The following is a 23,459-nucleotide window of genomic DNA, read 5'->3' on the forward strand; positions in this document are numbered from 1 at the left end:
AAGCCAAATACTCTCACATGATATGCACATGTGGTGTTTCCATGTGTGTGTGTGTGTGTGTGTGTCTTTGTATGTAGGGGTATGTATGTGTGTGCGTATAGATATAGATACACACACATGTATATATCTGATTACGAGGGTTCCTAGAAGTTGAGATCAAAGCCACTTTATTTTTATTCCTATAATCAAGATCACTGACTAGATTTTGTTAATAGCAGTGGAAGAATAATATTCTTTCTTGATTCACAGGAAATAGGCGAGGGTTTCAGGCAACCCAGTTTCTCAGTTGTGAATTTTAAATCGTGAGAACTCTTTGTTTCTATAAAATTGTATTTAATAGATTGCATAAATCAAAGTCCTTTAAAAATCAACCCATAATCTGTAAAACCTTTACCTACAACAACTATTATGTTTCAGGGTGAAACTCTATTTTCTCAGTTTCAGATGATTTGTGTTACCCCAAGAAAGTGATAGAAACTGTTTCTGCTTCATCCACATCTAAAGAACAATTGATTATTAACAGTAAGGGATATAGAAATAGATTGAAATCTATGAAGAAAGAAGAAGAGAGAAATACTGAATTGGTAATAACATTTTTCCTTTTTCCCCCCTACATGTTGATATGTGACATTGCCCTCTCAATTGTTAACTTACTGGTTCACTTTTATTTTCATTTGAGAAGTTATTGCTTAAATTGAACAGGCTGGGAAAGTGCAAAAATACCTCTTTTTGTAATATATTCATTTCAGAAGTTTCTGAAAGAAAAGCTGCCCTTCTTGCATTGAAACATATTTTATTGTGTTTGCAATTACTGCTGTAAGGACTCTAAATCAGGAAAGCTGCAATAAAGAATTACAATAAGAGAGACTATAGAATAAATATCTGACATATAGTTTTGGCCATAAAGAATCAATGTGTTTCCCTGATTCTTGTTCTCCCATCTTCTGACCTGTATCGATCTGACTTTTAAGTCATACAGTTTTTCCCTTGGAGGGGGGGGGGAGTCAGCAACCTGCAGCTCCAGAGCTACATGTGGCTCTTTGGGCCCTCTGCTGCGGCTTCCTGCCGCCCTGTCGTGGCAGAGGAATGAAAAAGCCATCGTCCAGTTGAGGCAGTGGCATGATCGGAACCTTAGTGTGGGAGCGAAACGCCCCTGCACTTGCCTTTACCCAGCAACAACATTCTGCTTTTGTCGCAGTACATTTTTGCTTTTGCTGGCAGCAAAGGGGGCTGGGGGAGAACTGCGGAGGTGGGTCGTGGGGTGGAGGCCATCCCTCAAGCCTGGCCTTTTTTCTCCCTTGTCAGTGGGACCAAGAAAAAGAAGGGTGATGTAGGGAAGCGCTCTCCTCTCCTGCCGAGCATAATAGCCTGAGGGGGGGGGGGAGATGTCCCAGCAGAAGTGCCACTATTGTTGAATTGGGCAGCAGAGAAGTATGGCCTGGCTCTCACAGTGGGACGCTGTTCACCGCCTTCGAAATGCACCACTTTTTGTTGCCTGTGCCTTCCCCAATTTCAGTGTTTTTGCCACAGTAAGAGCTATGTTTCTGCTCACTTTTGTTTCCTGTGCCTTCCCTGGGCAGCAATGGCTGGGACTGGTGTGGGGGGAGGGCAGAGGCAACAGGGCCACTCTCCCCCCTCAGCAAGCCGGCCTTGAGCATGGAGAGTTGCAGGTGAGTGCTGGAGGGTCAGAAGACGCACTCCAACATTGCCCCAACACATGTTTCCAGTGTGTGCTTCTCTGTCCCAAAGTAGGATTGAGTGGGGGGGAAGAGGGAGGGAAGGAGGGAAGGAGAAACCTGGCTGGCTTTCCTTTGGTTGGGGCATCCAATACCCCCTCCATGGCCTGCCCACTGTTCTTGCAGCGCTTTGCACAGCAAAAGCGTGCTTCACAATGGGGGAGACTGGATTCCCTCCTCCTCCTGGACCCCCCCTCCCTACCTCCCCACTCCCTCCCTTCATTTTGCTACAGATAAATTGAGAAGTTCTGCAAATACCAAAGATACATATTTTAAAAACTTCTATAGTGCAATTGGGCAGTGCAGGGTCTTAAAAGAACAATATTTTAATAATATTCTTTAATAATGTTTTGTTTTCTTGGCAGGGTGACAACTGCATCTTGCCACAGTGCAATGGAAATGAAACAAGATATTCTCTCAGAAAGAAAAAAAACTCTAGTAAAACTGTGGTTTTGGAAATCAATGAGGAGCACAGTAAGTACTGGTAATACAGGTAGTCCTCACTAGTTCGCTTAGTGACCATTCAAAGTTATAATGGCACTGAAAAAAGTGACTTGTGACCATTGCACATCCCTATGGTAATGTGATTTACATGCAGATACTTAACAACAGGCATATATGATCTTTCCCAATCTTCTGACAAGCAGTCAATGGGGAGATCAGATTCACTTAACAACTGCATTATTAATTGAACAACTGCAGTGGTTCACCTAACATCTGTCAAGAAAAGTCATAAATTGTGGCAAAACTGAAGTAACAGATTTCTAACAGCAACATAAATGTTGTGCTCAGTTGTGATCATAAGTTGAGGACTGCTTGTAAAAATGCTTTTATTCTGTGTAGGTTAATTTTAAGGCACCATGACCTTTGATTTTCTTAAATCTTCCTGTTTTATTTCCTTCTTTTTTCTAGTATTTTTCTAATAATATTATGATGCAATTGATAATGCTAATAAGAACATTATTAGTGTTCCACCTCGCCAAAGCTACTGGCAAGATAAAGTTTGTGAGGGAGTGGGCTGCTCTCTCAGAATAATGGCTAGCACCTGTGCTGCTTTCTGTCCTGTCTCTTTTAAGTTTTTTCCCAGCCAGCATAGCATCATTGGCTTTGATAAGAAACAGTTGCCTGTGGTGATAGTGCCTCTGAGGAAAAGAAGTTCATGCAAAGCAGGTACAAATAGTTACAAAGAGTAGGACTCATAAGTAGTAGTAGTTGGAAGAGGAGGAGTGAGTAGTAGTGGGGGAGAATGGCGTAGGGATGAGTAGGGAGTAATAGCAATGAATGCTTGTTTGTGTGAGGTGTCTAGGGAGCTATGTGGTTGTTGACTATTGAGTTTGGATCCCATTATATTGAGAATGGTTTAAAAAAAATCAATGACAAACATCCCAGAGAGGTTTTTCCGAAAGGCAAATGGATTTCCTGAGTTTTTTCCCCCTTGGAAATGTTTTCAGTTCAGTTCAGTTCCTTTATTTGTATGCCGCCCTTTTCCCTGAGGGGACTCAGGGCGGCTCACAAGTCAGGGGAGGGGAGGACAAACAAGTCATGAACAAAATACAATACATTGTTAAAAGATAACACAACAGTCATACCATTCGGGTGGGGGTTAGGTCCTTAGCCCCAGGCCTGCTGGGATAGCCAGATTTTAAGGGCAGTGCGGAAGGTCTGGAGGGTGGTGAGGGTACGAATCTCCACGGGGAGTTCGTTCCAGAGGGTCGGAGCAGCCACCGAGAAGGCCCTCCTCCGGGTAGTTGCCAGATGACATTGGCTCGTTGATGGAATTCGGAGGAGGCCTAATCTATGCGATCTGATCGGTCTAGTGGAGGTAATTGGCAGTAGGCGGTCTCTCAAGTACCCAGACCCAATACCATGAAGGGCTTTGTAGGTGATAAGTAGAGAGCAACAGGAAGCCAGTGCAGCTCGCGGAGGATAGGTGTTACGTGGGTGAAACGAGGTGCACCCACAATCACTCGCGCGGCCTCATTCTGAGCCAACTGAAGTCGCCGAATACTCTTCAAGGGCAGCCCCATGTAGAGCACATCGCAGTACTCCAGCCTAGGGGTCACAAGGGCACGAGTGACTGTTGTGAGGGCCTCCCGGTTCAGGTAGGGGCGCAACTGGCGCACCAGACGAATCTGGGCAAATGCCCCCCTGGTCACAGCTGACAAGTGATGCTCGAAAGTCATCTGTGGATCCAGGAGGACTCCCAAGTTGCGGACCCTATCTGAGGGGCGTATAATTTGTCCCCCCAGCCTGAGAGATGGAGCACTGGGCCAATTAGTGGGAGGGAAGCACAACAGCCACGGTCTTATCTGGATTGAGTACAAGCTTGTTAACCCCCATCCAGTCTCTAATGGCCTCAAGACCCTGGCACATCACGTCCATCGCTTCATTGAGTTGGCACGGGGCGGACAGATACAGCTGTGTATCGTCCGCATATTGATGGTATTTTATCCCGTGCCGTCGAATGATCTCGCCCGGCGGTTTCATGTAGATATTAAAAAGAAGGGGGGACAGGACCGAACCCTGCGGCACCCCATACGTTAGGGGCCTAGGGGTCGATCTCTGCCCTCCGACTAGCACAGACTGCGACCTGTCCGAGAGGTAGGAGGAGAACCACCGTAGAACAGTGCCTCCCACCCCCACCTCCCGCAGTCGTCGCAGAAGGATACCATGGTCGATGGTATCGAAAGCCGCCGAGAGGTCAAAGAGTACCAGGATGGAGGCATGGCCTCCATCCCTGGCTCTCCAGAGATCATCGGTCATCCAGCTTCTCATCCAAGAAGCTTCTTGATTGAATGATGGAGAATGGAAGAATTTATGGAAGGATCTGAGTGCAAAGAACATAAATCGTTCCATTTTTCACTACTCACTCAGAACTGAAGAAATTTCTTGGATGAGAAGAGAAACGTTTTTAAGGAGGGAAAAACAAAGTCCAGTTGCCTTTTGGAAAAGTACCTTTGGAACAGCTACAATGGGGATGATTGATAATCTCCAATAAACAACCTGTAACATAACTGAACTGGGATTTATAAGTCTTTGTTATATTGAAGTCCAGTATGAGAGCCATTACAGCTGCCAGTTATCTTGCTCTGTCTCTTACTCTATTATAAGGGTCCGTTACCTCTTCTATTTACCTATCCCTTAATTTACTCTGTGAAGTTGCCTGATTTCCCTACTCCAGCATTACCACCAATTGTTCCACTCATATGTTGGGATTTCAACTCCTATGGTCATTGGGGTTAGAGGTGATATGGTCCCAAATCAGTTGACGAACAAGTTGAGGATGGTTGCTATAGTCCATATCCTACTGAAATTTCTTTCCTCTGAAAAGGAATGTTTAACAAAAAAACCCATTAGCCTCTGAAAAAAGTGGCTGTGATTCTGCTTGCTTGAAAACATTGTTATTTGAATCCTTTCTGCGAAATGTGTTAATTGTAAACTTTGCTCATCTAAGGATCAGTTTCATCTGAAGATACTTTTAAAGAAGAGAACATAGTCAGCTGGTAAGTTAATGTTCACTGGAGTTTGCATATTAATTGCATAGAAATGCTATTAAATACTCGATAGAATGCCTATTAAGGACATATCATATTCTTTATATCATGAAAAGACAATTTCTGAACAAGAGGCAGTGGCTTTTTCTGTGACAAAAACTTCTGAGAACATGTTTTTTTTTTTCACTTAGCCTTTCTAGGAATTTTATAAACACATGGGAAAGGACATAACAATATGATTATATTGCTTAGGAGGTTTGCTTGAACATAAAGGACATTGACTCTTGATCCCACTGGGTAATATTGGATTAATGCTAAGCTTTACTAAATCTGGACACAATTTACTAGTTCGACATTTATCTACATTTTCTAAATGTGCCAAAGGAATTTGGATATTATTGGCAAAGTCCAGTTATTTAGGAGATGTCATTTGCTTTTTACTTTTTCACTTGTGATCTTTCTGAAACAACATGAAAGAATTAGAATATGATTAAATAGTATACAGTAGAAACATACAAAGTGTTTATTCATTTTTCTGAAGGAGAAGAGAGGCAGGCTGATAGAACTTCTAACCCAATAAGGGCTGGTGGGAGGTCCTCTTTTCCTAGTCACAAAATATGGAAGTGCCATCAATATCTTACCTGGTATTTAGGTATTTTTAAAAATATAGGATTCATGGTTAAATATAACTTGTCAGACCTTTAATTTCTAGAATTTTTGTTCATTCTTTTCTACAGCATGGATTTTGAAAGTCCTTCCTCATCTCAAGTTGGCAACGACTGTACTATGAATCGAAGCCAAAACTCTTGCCACATAGAGCATCCTGAAACAGGTGCCAAACATGAACCATCCTTAAATATAGGTGAGAGTGTTTCCCCATATATGGTATTGGTTTATGGGTGGGATACTATAGGAGTCAAAGTAATACACAATAGTTAGCTAAGTTGCATTTTTATTGGGGGGGCATTTTTATGGTATGCAAAAGCAGTATGTGGGGGGGTTGACCTTGGGTATGCAAATCAGTTTATTCCTGATTCAAATTTTTTACTACAGGTTCTGTAGGCGTGGCTAGATGGCCATGTGACTAATGGTGTGACTAGACGGCCATGTGACTAGGTGGTCATGTGACTGGGTGGGTGTGGCTAGGTGGTTACAATCCTAGTTCCCCCTACGAGGATTCCCCCATCTGGACCTTTTGCAATCCCCTAAAGGGTCAAAGGAAACCAGATTCCATACAGCTCTCAACCCTTAAAGCAAACCAAATACAAGTGGTTCTCGTTTAATGGCCGGTTGTGTAGCAAGTGGTCTAATTTACGACTGACATCCCCAGCATTTTGGAGTTTTGACAGCCATGCACATACATACACACACACACGACCAGTTACAACATGCCACACAATCAGGTGACTGAGGTTTTCTATGTTTTTTGCCAGTTCCAACAATTTTAACAACCACAGTGTTCGCTTAATGACCACAAGGTTCACTGAACGATCACAGTGTTTGCCTAACTCAGGGTCAGCAAGTTTGAACACTCAAAGAGCCATTTTTCTATTTTCTTTTAAACAGATATCTCTCTGTCTCTCTCTTTTCTCCCCACCTCCCCCACTCTCTTTCTCATCTCCTCTCTCTCTCTGTGTATGTGTGTGTGTCCATCTGTGTCTCTTGTCTCTCTCTTTCCCTCCTCTCTCTCCCTCTCCCCTTCTCTGTGTCTCTTGTCTCTCTCTTTCTTTTCCTCCCTCCCATTCTGTGTCTCTTGTCTTTCTTCTCTCCATTTCTCTCTTTTCCTCCCTCTCTCATTCTCTCTGTCTGTCCAGGGAGGGAGGGAGGACCTCTGAACTGAAGCTAGGTGGTGGGAATCTGATATCCAGAGGCCAACTAGCCATCTACAAAACCAGATGGGGGCAATCCTGCAGTCTCCCCAAAAATAACACAACTGTTGTTGCTTACGAGCACTTCTGGTGAGGAAGAAAAGCACGGTGGGAAGAGGTTTGGTGGGTGTCAGAGGGGTGGTGAGTGCTTCGCGGCTCCTAAAGGGGTGTTGATCGTCCCTGCTCACAACATCTTCTCCTGAGGGCATCACTGTTAGCCGCTTCCTGTGGTTCCAGGGGTCTGTGCTCTTCCTGCTGCTGCTTGGCCTCCTCGATGCACAGAGGCAGGAGGTGGCAGTTTCGCTGCTGCCTGCGAGCTACAGATGACAAGTAGCCGAGTGAATAAGCCAGCGACCTGCCGGCTGCCTCTAATCTGCAGTTTACTCGTGAGCACCACTGGCCTTTCTCTCTGCCTCCTGCCAATGGTGTCATGAGTAAACTGCAGCTAGGAAACTCAAATACGACTGGGAATGAACATTTGTGTGGTAGCCGCTGGCTGGAGCTACTAGCCAGGTGGCCAGACTAGGTGCCTGAAGAACCCCATCCCGTCACTGGGAGTCCAGGCAACTCGGCAATTGGCTCCTTGAGAGACAGAGTTTGAAGGGAGCTGATCTACTGCTGGCTACAACAATGTTCATTCTCACCCATATTTGAGACTCCTAGCTAGAGTTGACTTCAGCAGCTTCTCTCTTCCGGAATGCTTCCTGGATGCGGCTTACAGCTCTGAGCTCAAAGCAGCAGGAGGTGTGGGCTGCCTTGGCGCCACCGGCTTTGGGCTCTTAGCAGTCCACGGAAGATGCACTCAAATTGGCGCCGAGACCAGGGCCTCAGGGGGACATGGGCAAAGATTTTTATGGCTTTCTTTCTGCCTTGCAGAAGCAGATATGGGTGGGAGGCCCGAGAGCACACACAGCACCCCAATGCAGTACTCTTCTGAGGGCTGCCCACCCACCCCTTCTCCACCTTGCTAGTCCGGCTGATGATCTCCCACATGCTCCTCTCAGACACCAGTCCAGCTCTGGTGCCGCGATCTCCCACATGTTTTCTTTGCAGGCCTGGCCAGCTTGGAAAAACACACAGAAAAGGCTCCGGTGCTGTGATCTCCCACGTGCTCCCCTTGCAGTCTAGGCCAGCTTAGGGAAACACACAGGAAGGGCTCCAGTGCCATAATCTCCTACATGCTCCCCTCGCAGGCCACGTCAGTTTGGGGAAACACAGAAGGGGCTCTGGTGCTGCGATCTTCCGTGCACTCCCCTCTCTCCCTGCGTGTATTGGTCTCTGCGCCGTCAGTATCACCCTCTGCCAGCTCATTCTCACTTGCCGGCCTGTGCCCCTCGGCCTTAGCTATGCAAGCAGCAGATAGCAGAAGTATGCAGAAATGTGGCTAGATTCTACAAGTAGTGGTTGGGTAGGATGGGCGGGGCTACCAGAATTTTTACTACTGTTTCATCTGAACCGGCTGAATCTCACCACTGACCATGACAGAGAATAATACCGTGTTTCCCTGGAAATAAGACAGGGTCTTATTTTCTTTTGACCCCCGAAATAAGGGCTTGGCCTTATTTTTTGGGGGGCGGGGTTCTTATTATTTTTCAGGTGCAAGAGGCAGCAAGCCCACTAGCCTCACCCTCTCCGTCCCATCACCTGCTTGCCTGCGGCCACAATGATCCAAATTCTCTTTGTTACCTGGCCTTCGCCTGCCCTGCTTGCTGGCCTTGCTGCTGGCTGGCCGCCGAACAGCTGACTGTGTTGCTCTGGCCTCGCAGGAGCTCTTCACCCTCCTAGCAGAATTGCTTCTCTATGAGGCCTCTCAGGAGATACAGTGTGCAAACAAAATAAAGCGTCATGAGTCCAGGCATCTTTTCCATTTGTTCCCCATTCTTGTCTCGCTTCTTTTCCCTCCCTGGGAACTGTGCAGGGAAGTCTGCCAGAGCCCAGAATTTTATGACAGAAAAGAGAGGAGAGGGGGATTTCAAAAGCCCTATAGAAAAAGAGCAAATCTCTTCTATTCGCCATCCGAAGCGGGTACCAAGGCCAATCCTGTAGGATGCGATCTGCTCCTTCATGTAAAACCTCACAGTGGAAGGACGGAAGGAAGAGATAGAGAGTGAAATATCAAATCTCTGTATGTGAAACAGAGAGAGCACACTGCCACCAACCCTGGTCTTGTCCTGCTCTACATGCAGGACAAGAAAAATAGTCTGTGTGACTGGTAAAAAAAAACAAAACCAGACAATACCTTCAAACTTCTCGCAAAAAAAAAAAAAAATCTTGCAAAGTTGGAAGTAGTCCCACAAACTACTTTTCTTGCCCTGCACATGGCAGTGGAGAATGGAGCAGGAAAGCAAGTTAGTGGAGGGATGTGGCTGCCTTGAGTGGGGTGGGGGGGGTTAGATCTCTCTCTCTCTCTCCCTCCCTCCCTCCCCCCCACCACACATTGTCCTTTCCTTGGGAGCTCTGCACAGATGCGAGGATTGCAAAGCTGAAGGCTTCACTTAGCGTATTTTGGGGATATGCGTCTGTGCTGAGATCCCAAGAAAAGAACAGTGACCATGAAAGGGGGGGGGGATTTTTTCCTCTTATCCTGTTGCTGAGCTTCAGAACAGGGTGAGAGGAAGGAAAATCCCCCCTCTTCATTTTCAAGCCATTTGCAAAAACGCCTCATTTCAAGCCTTCAGCATATTCCAGGATTGCAGCATTGAAGGCTCAGAAAGGGGCGTTTTTGCAAACGGCTTGAAAATGGAGAGTGGGGATTTTGTCTCTTATCATGTTCTCATTCTGTACTGACCTTCAAAACAGAGTGAGAGGCAGGAATATCCTCTCCACATTTTCAAGCCATTTGCAAAAATGCCCCATTTCGAGCCTTCAATGTGAATATGCAGGTGAGAAGCGACCTCCTGTAGGCATGGAAATCTATACACCTGGGACATTGGAAGAAGCCCTGGGAGGAGACGCCGCTGCTGAAGTGCAGGAAATCCCCCCCCCTCACCTGCAGATCATCCTTTCAAAGATGAGTTTCACCAGGACAAGGAAATGGCTGAAGGCGACGTTTGTTCCGCCTTCATCCTGGTGAAATTCCTCTTTGAAAGGACAATCTGCAGGTGGGGGGAAGATTTCCTGCACATTGGCAGCAGCGTCTCCTCCAATATCCCAGGTGTATGGATTTCCATGCCTTCCTTTCCTGTTCCGTGGACGGAATTGCCTGCTTTAACTTGTTAGGTAAGGAGGGGTGAGGCATGTGGGTTGTGTTGCTTGGCTTCCGGCTTCTTTTGCAGCCACAATTGGCTGCAAAAGTGACTGAACTTGCTGGAGGCAGAGGCCTGAGTGGCACCCGTGAATCAGCTGTTTTGTGAATGGAGTGGCTCAGCTGATCCGATTAAGGGGCCGAGAAGAAGCCCTGAGGTGACCAGGGAAGGAAAGGGCTGTCTCCTGTTCTGGCTACACCCACCCCTTCATTAGGGATTATTTTCGGGAGAGGGCATATATTTTTGCCCACCCAAAAATCTGGCATGGCCATATTTTCAGGACATGTCATATTTTTTGGGAAACTTGGTAACATTGGATTTAATGATCACAAATCTGCCTTTAAATTAGAATCACCCTTTCAGTCATAGTAATTTGTCATTCTTAATCCTTGCACCCATTGCTTGCTTCTTAATTGTTTGTCCACTGTTAATTCCTGCTCATTATGGTGAGATGTTTCTATTTTTTTTTCCTTTTGGGCTTTTAGACAGATGGCCAATTTGTTTATTTTAGGCTTCCAGGAATTCCCTAGCAGATTTGGAGTTGGCTTGCTATAGGACCATGATGGGGAACCTATGGCTTGCGTGCCACAGGTGGCATGTGGAGCCCTCTCTGCGGGCATGCGAGCCATTCCCCAGCATGTGTGCCTCCCGACTGCCAGCTGATTTTTGGGTTTACCCTGCAGGCGGGAGACGCATACACATACCTTTCTCCTCACTTTCTGCAGCCCGTGCCTTCCAAATCTCCAGAGATTCCCCCCACCACCACCACTGTTTTTATTTGCGAGGCTTTTTTCCCCTCAGCGCTGTTTTGAGAAGCCCTCCTTCTCAAAACAGCCCTTATAAGGGGGAAATCCCCCCTTTGCAAAACAGTGCTGAGAGTGGGGAAAGGGAGGCTTTCCCTCCCTTTCAGCGCTGTTTTGGGATGGGAGGTTTTTTCCCCTTCCCCAGTGTTGTTTCAGGATGGGAGGCTTTCCCTCCCCCCCCCCAACTCTGTTTTGGGATGTGAGGCCAGAAGGGAAGGGATGTGGCACACGCTTCCGCATGGTGGGAACAGGGTCACACGTGCATGCGCATGAATTGTGGAGCGCGGGGGGTATCACACGTAGATGTGCAGGGGATGGGGCACATGGGAGGGCCATTGCATTATGGGTGTGGGCACACGAGTGCATGCTTTCGGCACCCAAGGAAAAAAGGTTAGTCATCACTGCTATAGGATGCTCAGTTTCTCAATTGAAACTATGGTTAAGTCTGTCCTTGTGTTGTGAAATTAATCATATTTTCTAAATGCTAGTTGGTGTCATATATTTTCTAACTGCCAGAATAGCTACTTTTTACACTGTATGTTGTATATTAGGGGTCCCCATCCCTGTGGCCTCAGAACCAGGCTGCAGAAACTGCATTGGTGCAAATGGTGGGTGCGTGTGTGCCCACTGCTTGCACTAATGGAGTTGCTCACTTGCTGCTCATGCGGAACTATCCCCTCTTCCCTCCCGGTCCGCAAAGCCAGAAAGGTTGGAGGCTGCTGTTGTAGATGACTCATGGTATCATTGTAGTACACAGATTTAACCATATGAAACTGAATCCTACATCGAGTCAAGGCCAAAACTGCTAGAGAATTCCTAGAAGTTGGCATTTAGATAAATTGGCCATTAATAGGCACATAGTGATAAACAATTTCTACTTTCCATTCAAAAGAGAATCAAAAGCCAAAAAGGAAACAAAAAGACCAAAACAGTTTCTCACCAGCAAGCAAGCAATAGCCACGTGAGCAAAGATTAGTATTACACCGACTGCTTAGCACTTGATGATGTTATCTACTTTGGTAATAAAACATCTGCAAGAAAACAATCAGGTTCAAAGAGCATCAAAGGCCCTATAGATCAATCTTGAGCTACAGGTATCTTCTATTGGTATGAATCGTGTTTTTGGAATGAGAGAGACCAAGTATTTTTTTGTATCACACATAATAATGAATCAAAAAGCAGAAAAGGATGAGATGAGCGTGAGTGATAAATTGATTGCACAAGCTGCCTCTAATTAGTTGACATTTTATTATTATTATTATTATTATTTTTTAGATATATGTGGAGCCTTAGAAGGGAGAAAACTAGGAAGCCAAGATGATACCCAAACTGTCAACGAAAACTTAGAAATTTTTGAGGAAAATGTGACTGTCAAACAGCAACAAGATGTATCTTTTCTAGATTCCTGCATGGAACAACCTGGTTTTAGTTACCTACAGGATGATAGATATTCTATCTGCAGGACGACACAAGTACAATTGGTTGGTGAAGCCATGCATATGAATACAAATGAACAGATAGATAATGGCGAAAAAACTCTCATTGACCAATCTGCTGGAAATTTATCAGTTGTATGCGGAAATAAGGAATGCCAATTACAGTCCCAGACTATGCCTGGTGTCTGTCTGAGTAAAAGTTCTGGGGGGGAAATGATACAGGAGATGAATGAAGTCAATGAGTGGGTTTCTAAAAGCAAGGAGATCCTTTCTTCTAATTCACTGGTGAATGGTTGCAGTGAAGAGCATCTTCAGGATTCAGATTCCTCGGATTCTCAGATCTCTCAACCACTGAGAAAGGTAGCCACTCAAAAGAGAATATTCGATCTGAATGATTTCGTTAAAAGACAGGATGGAAAAGCAAGTGACAAGGAATTAGTTAGAAAGAGAGAAGACCCTGTTGTGGAAAATAGTGATCAAACCTTTGGTGTTGTTAAAAAATCCCCAGCAGAACCATCAGAAGCTGCTTTTTTAAAAGTAGCCTGTGTTGAGGAAGCAGTGTCCATCTTGAAAAGAGATGGAGATAAACAACCTCAGAATGAATGCCACGTGTTACCAGAATTGAACCTAACAAAAATGAAAAACAAAAGTTATTTGAAGAAGAGAAGTAAAGAATTAATCAAACCACTTGGTAAACTGCAGGTGTTGAATAAAAGCCCTATGCTATCTGAGGAGACCAAGGAAGAGCTGGATATTAAGGAGCTGAGAAAAATGAGTCAAAACCAGAAGCGAGTCAAATGGAACAAGGAGATTCAATTATTCACAAAAGAAGCCAGGAGACAAAGTGTACCAACTAAGAGAAAAATAAATGTGAATGAGAGAGAACTAAAACAATCTATTTCTCTTTCAGAAACAATGCCATCTTCCTCTGTAACAGAAGATGACTTCTGTATCCTGCAGGAAAATCCAAAGAAAGTAAAGTTTTATTCAGATACCAGCATGATTGATAAGCTGAACCTTTGTAATCTAGACATGGCTTATGCTAACCATGAAAAGTTTCCTCATGTGATTGGGACTTTAAAAGACATTCTGAATACTAAAGGAACTGCAGAGAGCCACAATGCAGATTCCCAAGACAGGAACTCACACTTGCAGTTTCATCTTGGAAAGGTAGAACAAGCAGTTTCTAAGAATAAACAGGTCATGATGAATCAACTTGAAAAATATGCAATTTGTTCTGAAATAATACAGTGTGATAAAATTTGCACAGATAATTGCAAGTCTCCTGAAATCAACAATAAAGCTAAAGGGAATTGTGAATTGAATCTGGAAACTGAAGAGAGTGAACTAGATCCAGGCTTCATGCAGAATATATTTAGCTGCTGCAAACGCCTGTCATTCTTGTTATGTCCAAGTCAAGTAAAGGAATTGGCTGTGAGTAATAAATATTTGCAAGGGCTAAGCCCTGACAAAAGGGATAAAGATGGAACACATGAAGAGAAATGTGATGTTTCTTGTCACATGAATAAAAGTACCTCTATCCAAACACCAACATTTTCTATATCCAGTTTTTCTGAACATAAAAATGAATACCCTCAGTTTGCCTTGAAAGTTCCATTTCCTGATTGTCCATCAATATCTCTACAATCAGTTACCAGAAATGAAGAAGATGGATGTCAACCAGAAAGTAAAAAGACAGTGGATGAACAGAGACAATCTCCAGGGTTAGAGAAAATTACTGAAAGTCCAGATGGTTGCATTAGAAGTTTGAATGTCTGGAAAAATAGCAATTTGCACGACACAAGTTTCAGCCAAATTAATAGTAGTTCTGGTTCAGTCCACTTCCAAGAAGCAAAATCCCAAGATATTGAAAACAAAAAAATGGAACTGAATTCTCAGATAGAATTAATGCAGCAACATTATTTAAATTCTGTGCCATTGTTACTTGAATTCATCAATGCTGGAAAAAAGAACCCCATGAAAGAAAAGCAACTAAACAGTCACACAGAAAAAGCTGTTGATGTTTCTAGCACCGGTGGGATTAAGAGTGCGATTCCCCAACTGAATTTAGAATGTTCTGCGAAAGAGCATCAGCATTTTGAACTGCTGTCAGAGACACCAGACAACGTTTTGGACCCAGCTACCAAAAGTAAAAAGGGTTCACCAAACCTTTGGGAAACAAATGACATCTTGGCCATGTCTGCTAAAACAGACAAGCAAATTACTAAAGGAACAGATCTGGATAGTAAAAACAAATGCAGTCCCACGTTGAAGAGTCAGGACTTTGTTTTGACTTACCAGAAATTGCTACAGAAGCTGCCATTCTCAGAAGATGCTTCCAGTGAAGATGAAAAGCTTCCTTGTTCTCAGGAACGAATAAATATGCAAAGCACACAGTCACATCCAGTAAAAGAGAAGAAGATACCAGTAGAGATGCTAGCATCAGAGAGCAATAGCAGAAGTTGTTTCAAACACAAAAAAGAGGATGTCTGCCAAAGCCAAGAATCAGAATTCTCTCTGAATTTATTTTCTTCTCAGTCAAATGTATCTGTGGTTTCTGGCAAAGCTTGTAATTCAAAGGATTTATTCCCATTCTCTAATTCCAAAGAGAAATTGCCCAGTCTCAGTGGGAATAACGAAGACATTTCACCTAGTGATAAAGTCTCTATAGATGCTGAGCAACTAAAATGTGGACAAGAAGAATATGCACATTCAGAATCCAATTTAGGTACAAAATTGCCATTACAAGTATTGCCTAGAATTATTTTATCTTTAAATACCCTTCTGTAATTTTGAATATACCTTTCTAGCTCCAATGAGAGAAAATATTCATCTTGATGGTTTTTTATAAATTAATCCAAGGATTTTCAAACTTTACTAACTGTGAGTTCCTTACAAGTAACACATTAATTTGTTTTGCCCACCAAATAAAATCAAGGAAGTTTGGAGCAAGTAATAAATTACTTTTATTTTGTTATTTGTATTACCGTATTGTTCGGTGTATAAGATGCACCCCCCCCCCAAGTGGATGGAAATGTCTGCATCTTATAGAGCAAATTGCCGAAGCCCTGCCCACCCATCAGCCCTCACCCACCAGCTTCTGTCTCCCAGCAATTTGCATTTTTGCAGCAAACAGCCTGTTCAGCTTCAGCACAGCCTGATTTAGTGCAAGCAGCTAATTGGTGATTGGATCCCCATGCCTCTGCAAACCCCATTTTCGGCCCATTTCTTGCCACCTGGATCAAGCCAAAAATGGGGCATGCGGAGGCCAAAAATGGAGTGCAGGGAGTGTTGATAGACGGCAGTAGTGATGGGACGCAATGACGATCCACATATCCTGGAACAGCTGATAGGCGATATCATCAATGGTGGGTTTCCACATTTTTGGCTACCAGTTCACTCGCGCTTTTTCGTGTGCATGACTGGGAGTGTGGACAGAGCCTCCTGCTGCCCCTACTACCAATTCGCCTGATCCAGGCCGAACCAGTAGCAACCCACCTCTGGTATTCCAGAAGACAGATCCAATCACCAGTCAGCTGCTCGTGCTAAATCAGGCTGTGCTGAAACTGACCAGGCTGTTTGTTGCAAGGAGGCAAATTGCTGGGAGGCAGAGGCAGATTTTTTTTTCTTGTTTTCCTCCCCAAAAGCTAGGTGCGTCTTACAGTTCAGAACATATTATAGTCCGAAAAATACAGTAATTACATTTTATTTACATACAAAATGATGGTACTGTGAAATTTAAAATTCAAGTTTAACCATCCATTTTTTTTAATTGGAAGAATTAACTTTTATTTTTACCTTATTACTGAAATCTGGGTTTCATTTTTGAGACAATTCTCATTTCTTATCCATATTAATTTTTAATTAGCATTTGCTCTGTTAATAGCATTTAATCAGAATTTGCTCTTTCTATCAATAATTGTTAAATATTGTCTCAGAAATGGGATGTTGTAAATATACTTATTCATTTTGCACATAACAATAGCTGACGCATCAGTTGAAATTCCTAAAAAATTGTCAAATTGCTCAAAGAACATGTAATTCATAATTTTTATTATAATTTTAATCAATTTCTAATGTTTATTTTGCTTATCTCCCAAAAGAATTGGTAACTATACTTTTTTTTTCTCTATTGTGGTTTGTCATGCAATCAGCCTGATGTCCAGACTGTGTTTGGCATTCTTTATTCATCTTTTGAATTCTTCCAAGTGGCCTAGGTTAGACAGATATGGATGTTATAGGACTGTGATGGCAAACCTATGGTACGTGTGCCACAGATGGTACGTGGAGCCATTTGTTAGGGCACATGAGGCATTGACCTGTCAGCTCCCGAATACATTCGTGCGCTGGCCAGCTGACTTAGGCCTTCATTTAAGGCAGTTTTTTGCCCTCCGAAGGCTTCAAGGAGCACAAAAAACTGGCCCTATAGGCAAACCAGAAATTCAGGAACAGACCTCCAGTTTGCTCATAGGGCAGTTTTTCAGGAGGCTTCCCTGAAGGCTCCGGAAGTTGAAAAATGGCCCTACAGCAAAATCTGAAGTCTGTTCCCAAACTTCCAGTTTGCCCGTAGGGCCATGTTTTTGCGCCCCAGAGACTTCAGGGAAGCTCCTGAAGCCTCTGGAGGGCTTCCAGAGGGTTGGGGGAGGCTGTTTTCGCCTTCAACAGGCTCCTAGAAAGTCTCTGGAGCCTGGGAAGGGTGAAAAAAGTATGCCAAAAGCGAAGGGTTTGCGCTAGTTGTGCGCGCATATGCGTCGGGAGGGGGGTCACCAGTGCCTACACACTGGGGTCGCACACATAGCATTATGGGTGTGGGCATGTCTGCGCATAACTCCTGCGCTCCCCCCGCTTTTGGCATGTGATCCAAAATAGGTTAACCATCACTGTTATAGGATGTTAGGATAGAAGCTGTTTCAAGTAAAACAATCCTGCAATTGACTGGTGGTGAATTTGTCAATGCTGATAGTATTTAACTGGTGCTCCAGTTGTTTTGGGACGGCACCCAAGGCACCTAATACTAATGGAAGTGCATTTTTTCTTTTTAGATTTGCAAGTCTTTGTATTTTGTTATCTTCTCAAGTTCCTTTTCTTGTATTCTGTTTTCTCCGGGTACTGCCCTCTCCATCATCCAGACTTTTTTATCTGGTTAACAGTTGTTAAGTTTGATGTATTATGTGATAGCTGCCTATCTGTTGGAATCCCAAAGGACTTGGTGGGAGTGGCCAAGACAATGTTATTACTTGATATTACTAATTACTAGATATTATTATTATTAGATCATTATTAATGCGTAGATAATTAATAATGTGTGGGTGGGCGCGCACACACACACACACACACACACACAAACTATGACAGTGCCAGGAAAACACCAAAAAAATAAGAATCCCCCCCCCCCCCAAAGACTGCCAATGAAACCAGGTTTTTTTTCCTAAGTCTAAGCACAGAAAAGACAAAGACACTGGAATAAAAACCATCAAGGCAATGTGGAAAATTATAAAGGACAGGCGCTCATAGAACCATCAACCACCTCAGAATTACCTAAACAACGAGGGTGAAACACACTAAATCTTGCAAGAAACCTGGCCTGCCCATAGAAAAGCAGCCACTTTGAGACACATAAACCTGGTCTGAACACTTAAAAGCAACATATTGCATCACAAAGAAAACATTTGCAAAAAGGAATAACATTTCTTGTAGTAAATATATTTTATAAACAATTAAAAAATAAATTTCCCCAAAAAATAATTTTAAAAAAGATATTCTATAAATAAAAGAAATCCTTAAAAACCATTGTTAAGTATTACACCAGCAATAATTTACACTGTAACAATTTTAAATTATTGTACCAGCCAGAGTATACTATAACCATTAGTTCAATCCACCAGCAATAATTTACACTGTAACCATTTCAAACTATTCCACACACAATAACTTAAAATGAAACCATTAATAATATTCCATACACAATAAATTACAATAAAACTATTATAAAAAATTCTATGCACAATACATTTCAAAGTATTGAGTGTAGAATATTTTTAAATGGTTTATTTTAATTTATTTTGGATAGAATATTTTTTTAAATAGTCTAAGACAATTTTAAAAAAGATTATTGTACTTGTACTACTTTACTTGACGCCTCTTCACCCATCGTGGGTATAGGCGACTTCTATCCAAAATAAATTAAAGTAAACCATTCTAAAATATTCTACACGCAATACGTTTAAGTAAAACTATTATAAAAAATTCTATGCACAATACATTTCAAAGTATTGAGTATAGAATTTTTAAAAAAGGTTTATTTTAATTTATTTTGGATAGAATCTTTTTTTAAATAGTCTAAGACAATTAAAAAAAAGATTCTATCCAAAATAAACTGAAGTAAACCATTTTAAAATATTCTACACTCAATACTTTTAAGTAAAACTATTTTAAAAAATTCTGTGCATTAAATAAAATATTATTTTAAAATACATTAAAAAAATAAAAGAAAAAAAAACGGGTCACTTACCAGCAGGCAGAATCAGCAGCACTCCGATGCGATGGATAGATCCTCGTCACGATGGATGGAAGCAATAGGGAGCAGGCAGGCAGCAGGAACAGGTAGGACACTGGACCCTCAGACAAGGGTAGGGTCACTTAGCAGGTCGCCTGGCAGGCTTAGCCAGCTAGGCGAGGCTGGAGAGGGGGAGGCGGGGGGCTTCCCTTGCGAAAGGTAGGCCGCCTTCGCCACCAGGCCGCGGCTTTCGCGAGGGAATGCCTCCAGGCCTTGCAAAAGCTAGGCCGCCGCCCCCCCACCTGCCTTCGCGTAGCGTATGCGAGCCCGCAGCTTTCGCAAGGGAAGGCCTGGAGGCCTTCCCTTACGAAAGCTAGACCACCGCCTTTGGCCGCTACCACCACTACTGCCCCCCACCGGCCTTTGGCCGCGTAGTGTACGCGAGCCCGCAGCTTTCCCAAGGGAAGGCCCAGAGGCCTTCCCTTGCGAAAGCTAGACCGCTCCCCCCCCCGCCTTCAGCCGCTACCGCCCCCCACCCACCCAGCTTCGGCCGTGTGGCGTGCACCAACCTGCAGCTTTTGCAAGGGAAGGCCTTCCCTCGTGAATGCTGGGCTGCCGCCACCCGCCCGAAGCCTCCCGAGTCCCGCCGCTGGGGCTTAGTTGCTTACCTGAGGGGGAAGCAGCAAGCTCCTGGAAGGCGAAGGCCGAAGGGAATTTTCAAATGGAGGTCAAGCGCGAAAAAAGCTTCGCTTCGCCTCCAGCCCACTCACTGATTGGCTGGACTCCAGCCAATCAGTGGCAGGCTGGGCTTAGTGCGGACAGGCGGGGGAACGAGCTGCAGATGGGTGGGGGAGCAAACGAGCGAGCTGCGACACACCGGCAAAAGGGCGCTTTGCAGCGACGGGCCAGGACTGGTACCGACGTTCCCATAAGTTAATTACTTCCGGTTCACCGACCAACCGGTACGCGTGAACAGGGGCTAACCGGGAGGAACCCACCCCTGGATAACACCCAGAAACGTAAAACTGGTCACTTGCTCTACTTGGTCTCCATTGATAACCAAGGGCTGGATGGTCCAAATTACCAAAAGGGTTCACTTTTTTTTCAATTTCTTTGCATAGGCAGCACTTAATGTCTGTTGCTGTTTTCTCAATATTAGTTTTGTATACCTTTGTTCTTAAGGGTTGATCTTTTGCAGCCAGAATTAGTTCCTTGCTCTCTTTCTTCATTTAGCCAGTTTTTAATCATTGACTAAAAACTGGCTAAAAATGTGTTGTCTAAGAGCAGGAAAATTGAAGAAAGATGAAGGGACTAATCCTGACTGCTTTAATCATATTTGTTATTGTTGTTAATCTTCAATTTGATTTACCGTCTGGGACTGGTAAAATCTTAATAATTCAAGTCCTAACCAAAGACCTAAGAACAGTTAAGGTAACATCTGAGTATATAGGCAGTTCCAAGTAAGATAATCTTTTGCAAAGTCAGGAAATTCAGGATAAGTTCAAATTTTCAATGTATCCATTGATGGGATTCAGCCAATTTGCACTGGTTTTGGAGAACCATTATAGCTAATTTTTTGAGCAGTTCAGTGAACCAGCTGTTGGAAGAAACAGCCTTTTGTCCCGTCCACACACACACACACACACACTCATCCCGGTTACGTAGTTAATCCTGTCAAGAAGTCAGGAAAGAGACATTCTGATATGAATCTTTGTGTTGTTTCTAGCCTAATCCTTAGCTTTATTGCCCTGCTTAAGTATTTTCAGAAACTGCTTCTGCTTTTAAGCCTTGTTACATTGTAACAGCTAATGGTTCTTTGCAGTACACATAGTTTCTATAGCCTGAGCTTCTCTGGATGTATTATGTTGATATAAAATATGAAACATTTCAGATATAATAGAATTATTATTGGAGGATAATGGAATTCAGAATAAAGTTCTTGCTTCACTTATGTCACTCCTGGGCTACTAAGTAGGTGGACAAATAATCTATGTTTCTGCTCCATGTCAACCAGCTGGTAGTAAAATGTTAATGACTATTTTTTTTAAAAAAGTTAGAACTATCTCAAGTCAGTTTGGAATTTGGATGGCAGGTAACATTCAGCTCGGATTGTAATCTCCCTTCACATTCTATGTATCTATGTCAAGTTCACAGATAAGTCTAGCATCCCCCCTCCACCTCCAAAATCCAGCCTGTGTGTTTTACAACTATTGTAAAAGGCTGCAGCAGTATTGTTGGTTGACTAATAAAGAAGCATTGCAATACAGCTTTTTTAAGAAAGAGAAAACCATTATTGCCTCAAGCTTTAAATCCCAGAAGAACTTCCATTTCAATGTACTCTAAAGCTCAATATCAACAGAATGCAAAAGTATACAAATAAATACCATAGCCTAGCAAATGAATTGCAATCATTATTTATTTATTTAATAAATTTATATGCTTTCCAACTCTCAGCAATTCAGTTTTGATTTATCCTAGCAAACCATTTATTCAATAATTTTGCCAGACATAAAGTTATCTCCATATTTATTCTCTTTCTCAACAAAAGTATAAGCAGAACACACTATAATAACTTTTGAATTCTGAGTTATATGCTTAGTGTCTTACTGTGCTCCAGCATTCCAACCTTCCTATTAAATCATTCTATCAAAGTGCAACCCAGTAACAGCCCAATAGGATCATGACCTGCCCATAGATTTGAAATTTTTTTAAAAAAAAACAGCAGTCCATTTCTGTTTACATACTAAGCTACAGATACATCAAGTGACTCAATGTGTGAATCAAACCATGTTAAATATGGAACAAAATGGCTATCTGGGTCTCTGCTTTATCAGTATTTGTAAATCAGACTTGAAATTATTTTAATAAAATCAAACCCTAATAGGTTGAGATCACTCGTAAACAAAGGTAATAGCTTAGAGAAACATTTCTACTCTGGGGTTCTGCTCAATTTCCTTCTCATTTTTTTTCCATTACTTGCCTAACATGAAGTAACTTCAATACCCAAATAGCTGCCTATCATATAGGATATTTTATTGCTTGTATATATATATTATCTAAATTCAGATGCTGAAAAAAATGTATAGAGTTCTGTAATTTCTTAACTTCCTCATGTTATTCTTTAAAGAGCTTCCCACCCCCCAACTCTTCCCAGGAATTGTTTGTTCTCTTTTACTCTCTGTAAAACATTTTTTTTTCCTGTAAGGTGAAGAAATGATGCCCTATGACAGTGAAGCAACCGCTCTGGAAGATTCATTTGGTCAATTCTCTCAGAGTGAAATTCTTACCACACAGGTATGAGATTGCATGTCTCCAAACATAAATGTGATGACTTAATTTATGTGAATGGCAACATAAGATTAGGTAGAAGCTAGATTGTAAGGAAGAATTTGCAATGAATGTGACTAATTTGAAGAGGATTGGCTAAAATAGTGAAAGATTTGAAAATTCATTTAGGTGCTAATACAAAGGGCTGGATGTGTTTAGTCTGTTAGAGTTCATAAAAAGAGTGCATAAATTGAAAACCCAATATTGCATTAATATTGCATGTACCATCAAATTCAGTACAGTTACTGCCCTGGGATAGAAGATGTTTTTCAGCCTATTCGTCCTTGTTTTTATTATCCTGTACCGTCTGCCAGATGGTAATAGTTTAAAAAAAAAGGTGCCCAGGATGAGATGGATCTTTAAGAATGTTTTGAACTTTCTTAAGGCAACAGGAGCTATAAAGCTGTTCCAAGGAGGGGAGTGGGGAACCAATGACCCTCTGGGCAATGACATTAACCCTCTGGAGCGCTGTCCTATCTGTCACTGTGCAATTGGCTAACCATACACAGGTGCAGTAAGTTAAAATATTCTCTATAGAGGTAGAAGGTCACCAGCAGTTTTTCATTCTGTTGTTGTTTCCTGAGAAGTCTCAGGTAATATAATCTCTGCTGGACCCTTTTGACCAGTGCTGCAATGTGAGTGCCCTAGATCAGGTCCTCTTTTATGATAACACCCCAAAACATAAAACTGGCCACTTGCTCCACTCGGGCTCCATTGATAAGCAAGACTGGATGTCTGGTCTGTTCCTCCTGAAGTCCATTATAAGCTCCTTGATCTTATTGGTGTTAAGGACCAGTTATTGTCGCCACACCATGAAAGCAGTGTTGCCTGCAGGACACTGCAATTGTCATAAATATGAGTCAGTTGCCAAGCATCTGAATTTTGATCGTGTGACCATGGGGAGACTGTATGGTTTTTAGCATGAAAAATAGTCATTAGTCACTTTTTCCGGTTCTATTATAATTTCAAATGGTCACCAAATGAACTGTTGTAAGTCAAGGACTACCTGTATTATTATTTTTTGGCTTGTATAATGAAAACTATCTTCCATTTT

At 42.7% G+C, this 23,459-nt stretch overlaps 1 protein-coding gene across 4 annotated transcripts in view; it reads left to right on the top strand.

Annotated features, from left to right (window-relative positions):
- BRCA1 (BRCA1 DNA repair associated) overlaps positions 1 to 23,459 on the top strand; it is an 87,903-nt gene that overhangs the window by 38,619 nt on the left and 25,825 nt on the right. For all 4 annotated transcript variants that reach the window (XM_087713264.1, XM_087713263.1, XM_087713265.1 and 1 more), the window contains exons 6-11: positions 439 to 584; positions 2,102 to 2,210; positions 5,191 to 5,239; positions 5,968 to 6,092; positions 12,422 to 15,310; positions 22,284 to 22,372. In XM_087713264.1, the coding sequence (XP_087569390.1) occupies positions 439 to 584; positions 2,102 to 2,210; positions 5,191 to 5,239; positions 5,968 to 6,092; positions 12,422 to 15,310; positions 22,284 to 22,372 (3,407 nt within the window). The remainder of the gene's footprint in view (positions 1 to 438; positions 585 to 2,101; positions 2,211 to 5,190; positions 5,240 to 5,967; positions 6,093 to 12,421; positions 15,311 to 22,283; positions 22,373 to 23,459) is intronic.

This window comes from Thamnophis sirtalis, unplaced genomic scaffold (genome assembly GCF_051295495.1).
Source record: "Thamnophis sirtalis isolate CommonGarterSnake01/CBP01778 unplaced genomic scaffold, rThaSir2_p1.2 scaffold_4, whole genome shotgun sequence".
In the NCBI taxonomy this organism is placed as follows: Eukaryota; Metazoa; Chordata; class Lepidosauria; order Squamata; family Natricidae; genus Thamnophis; species Thamnophis sirtalis.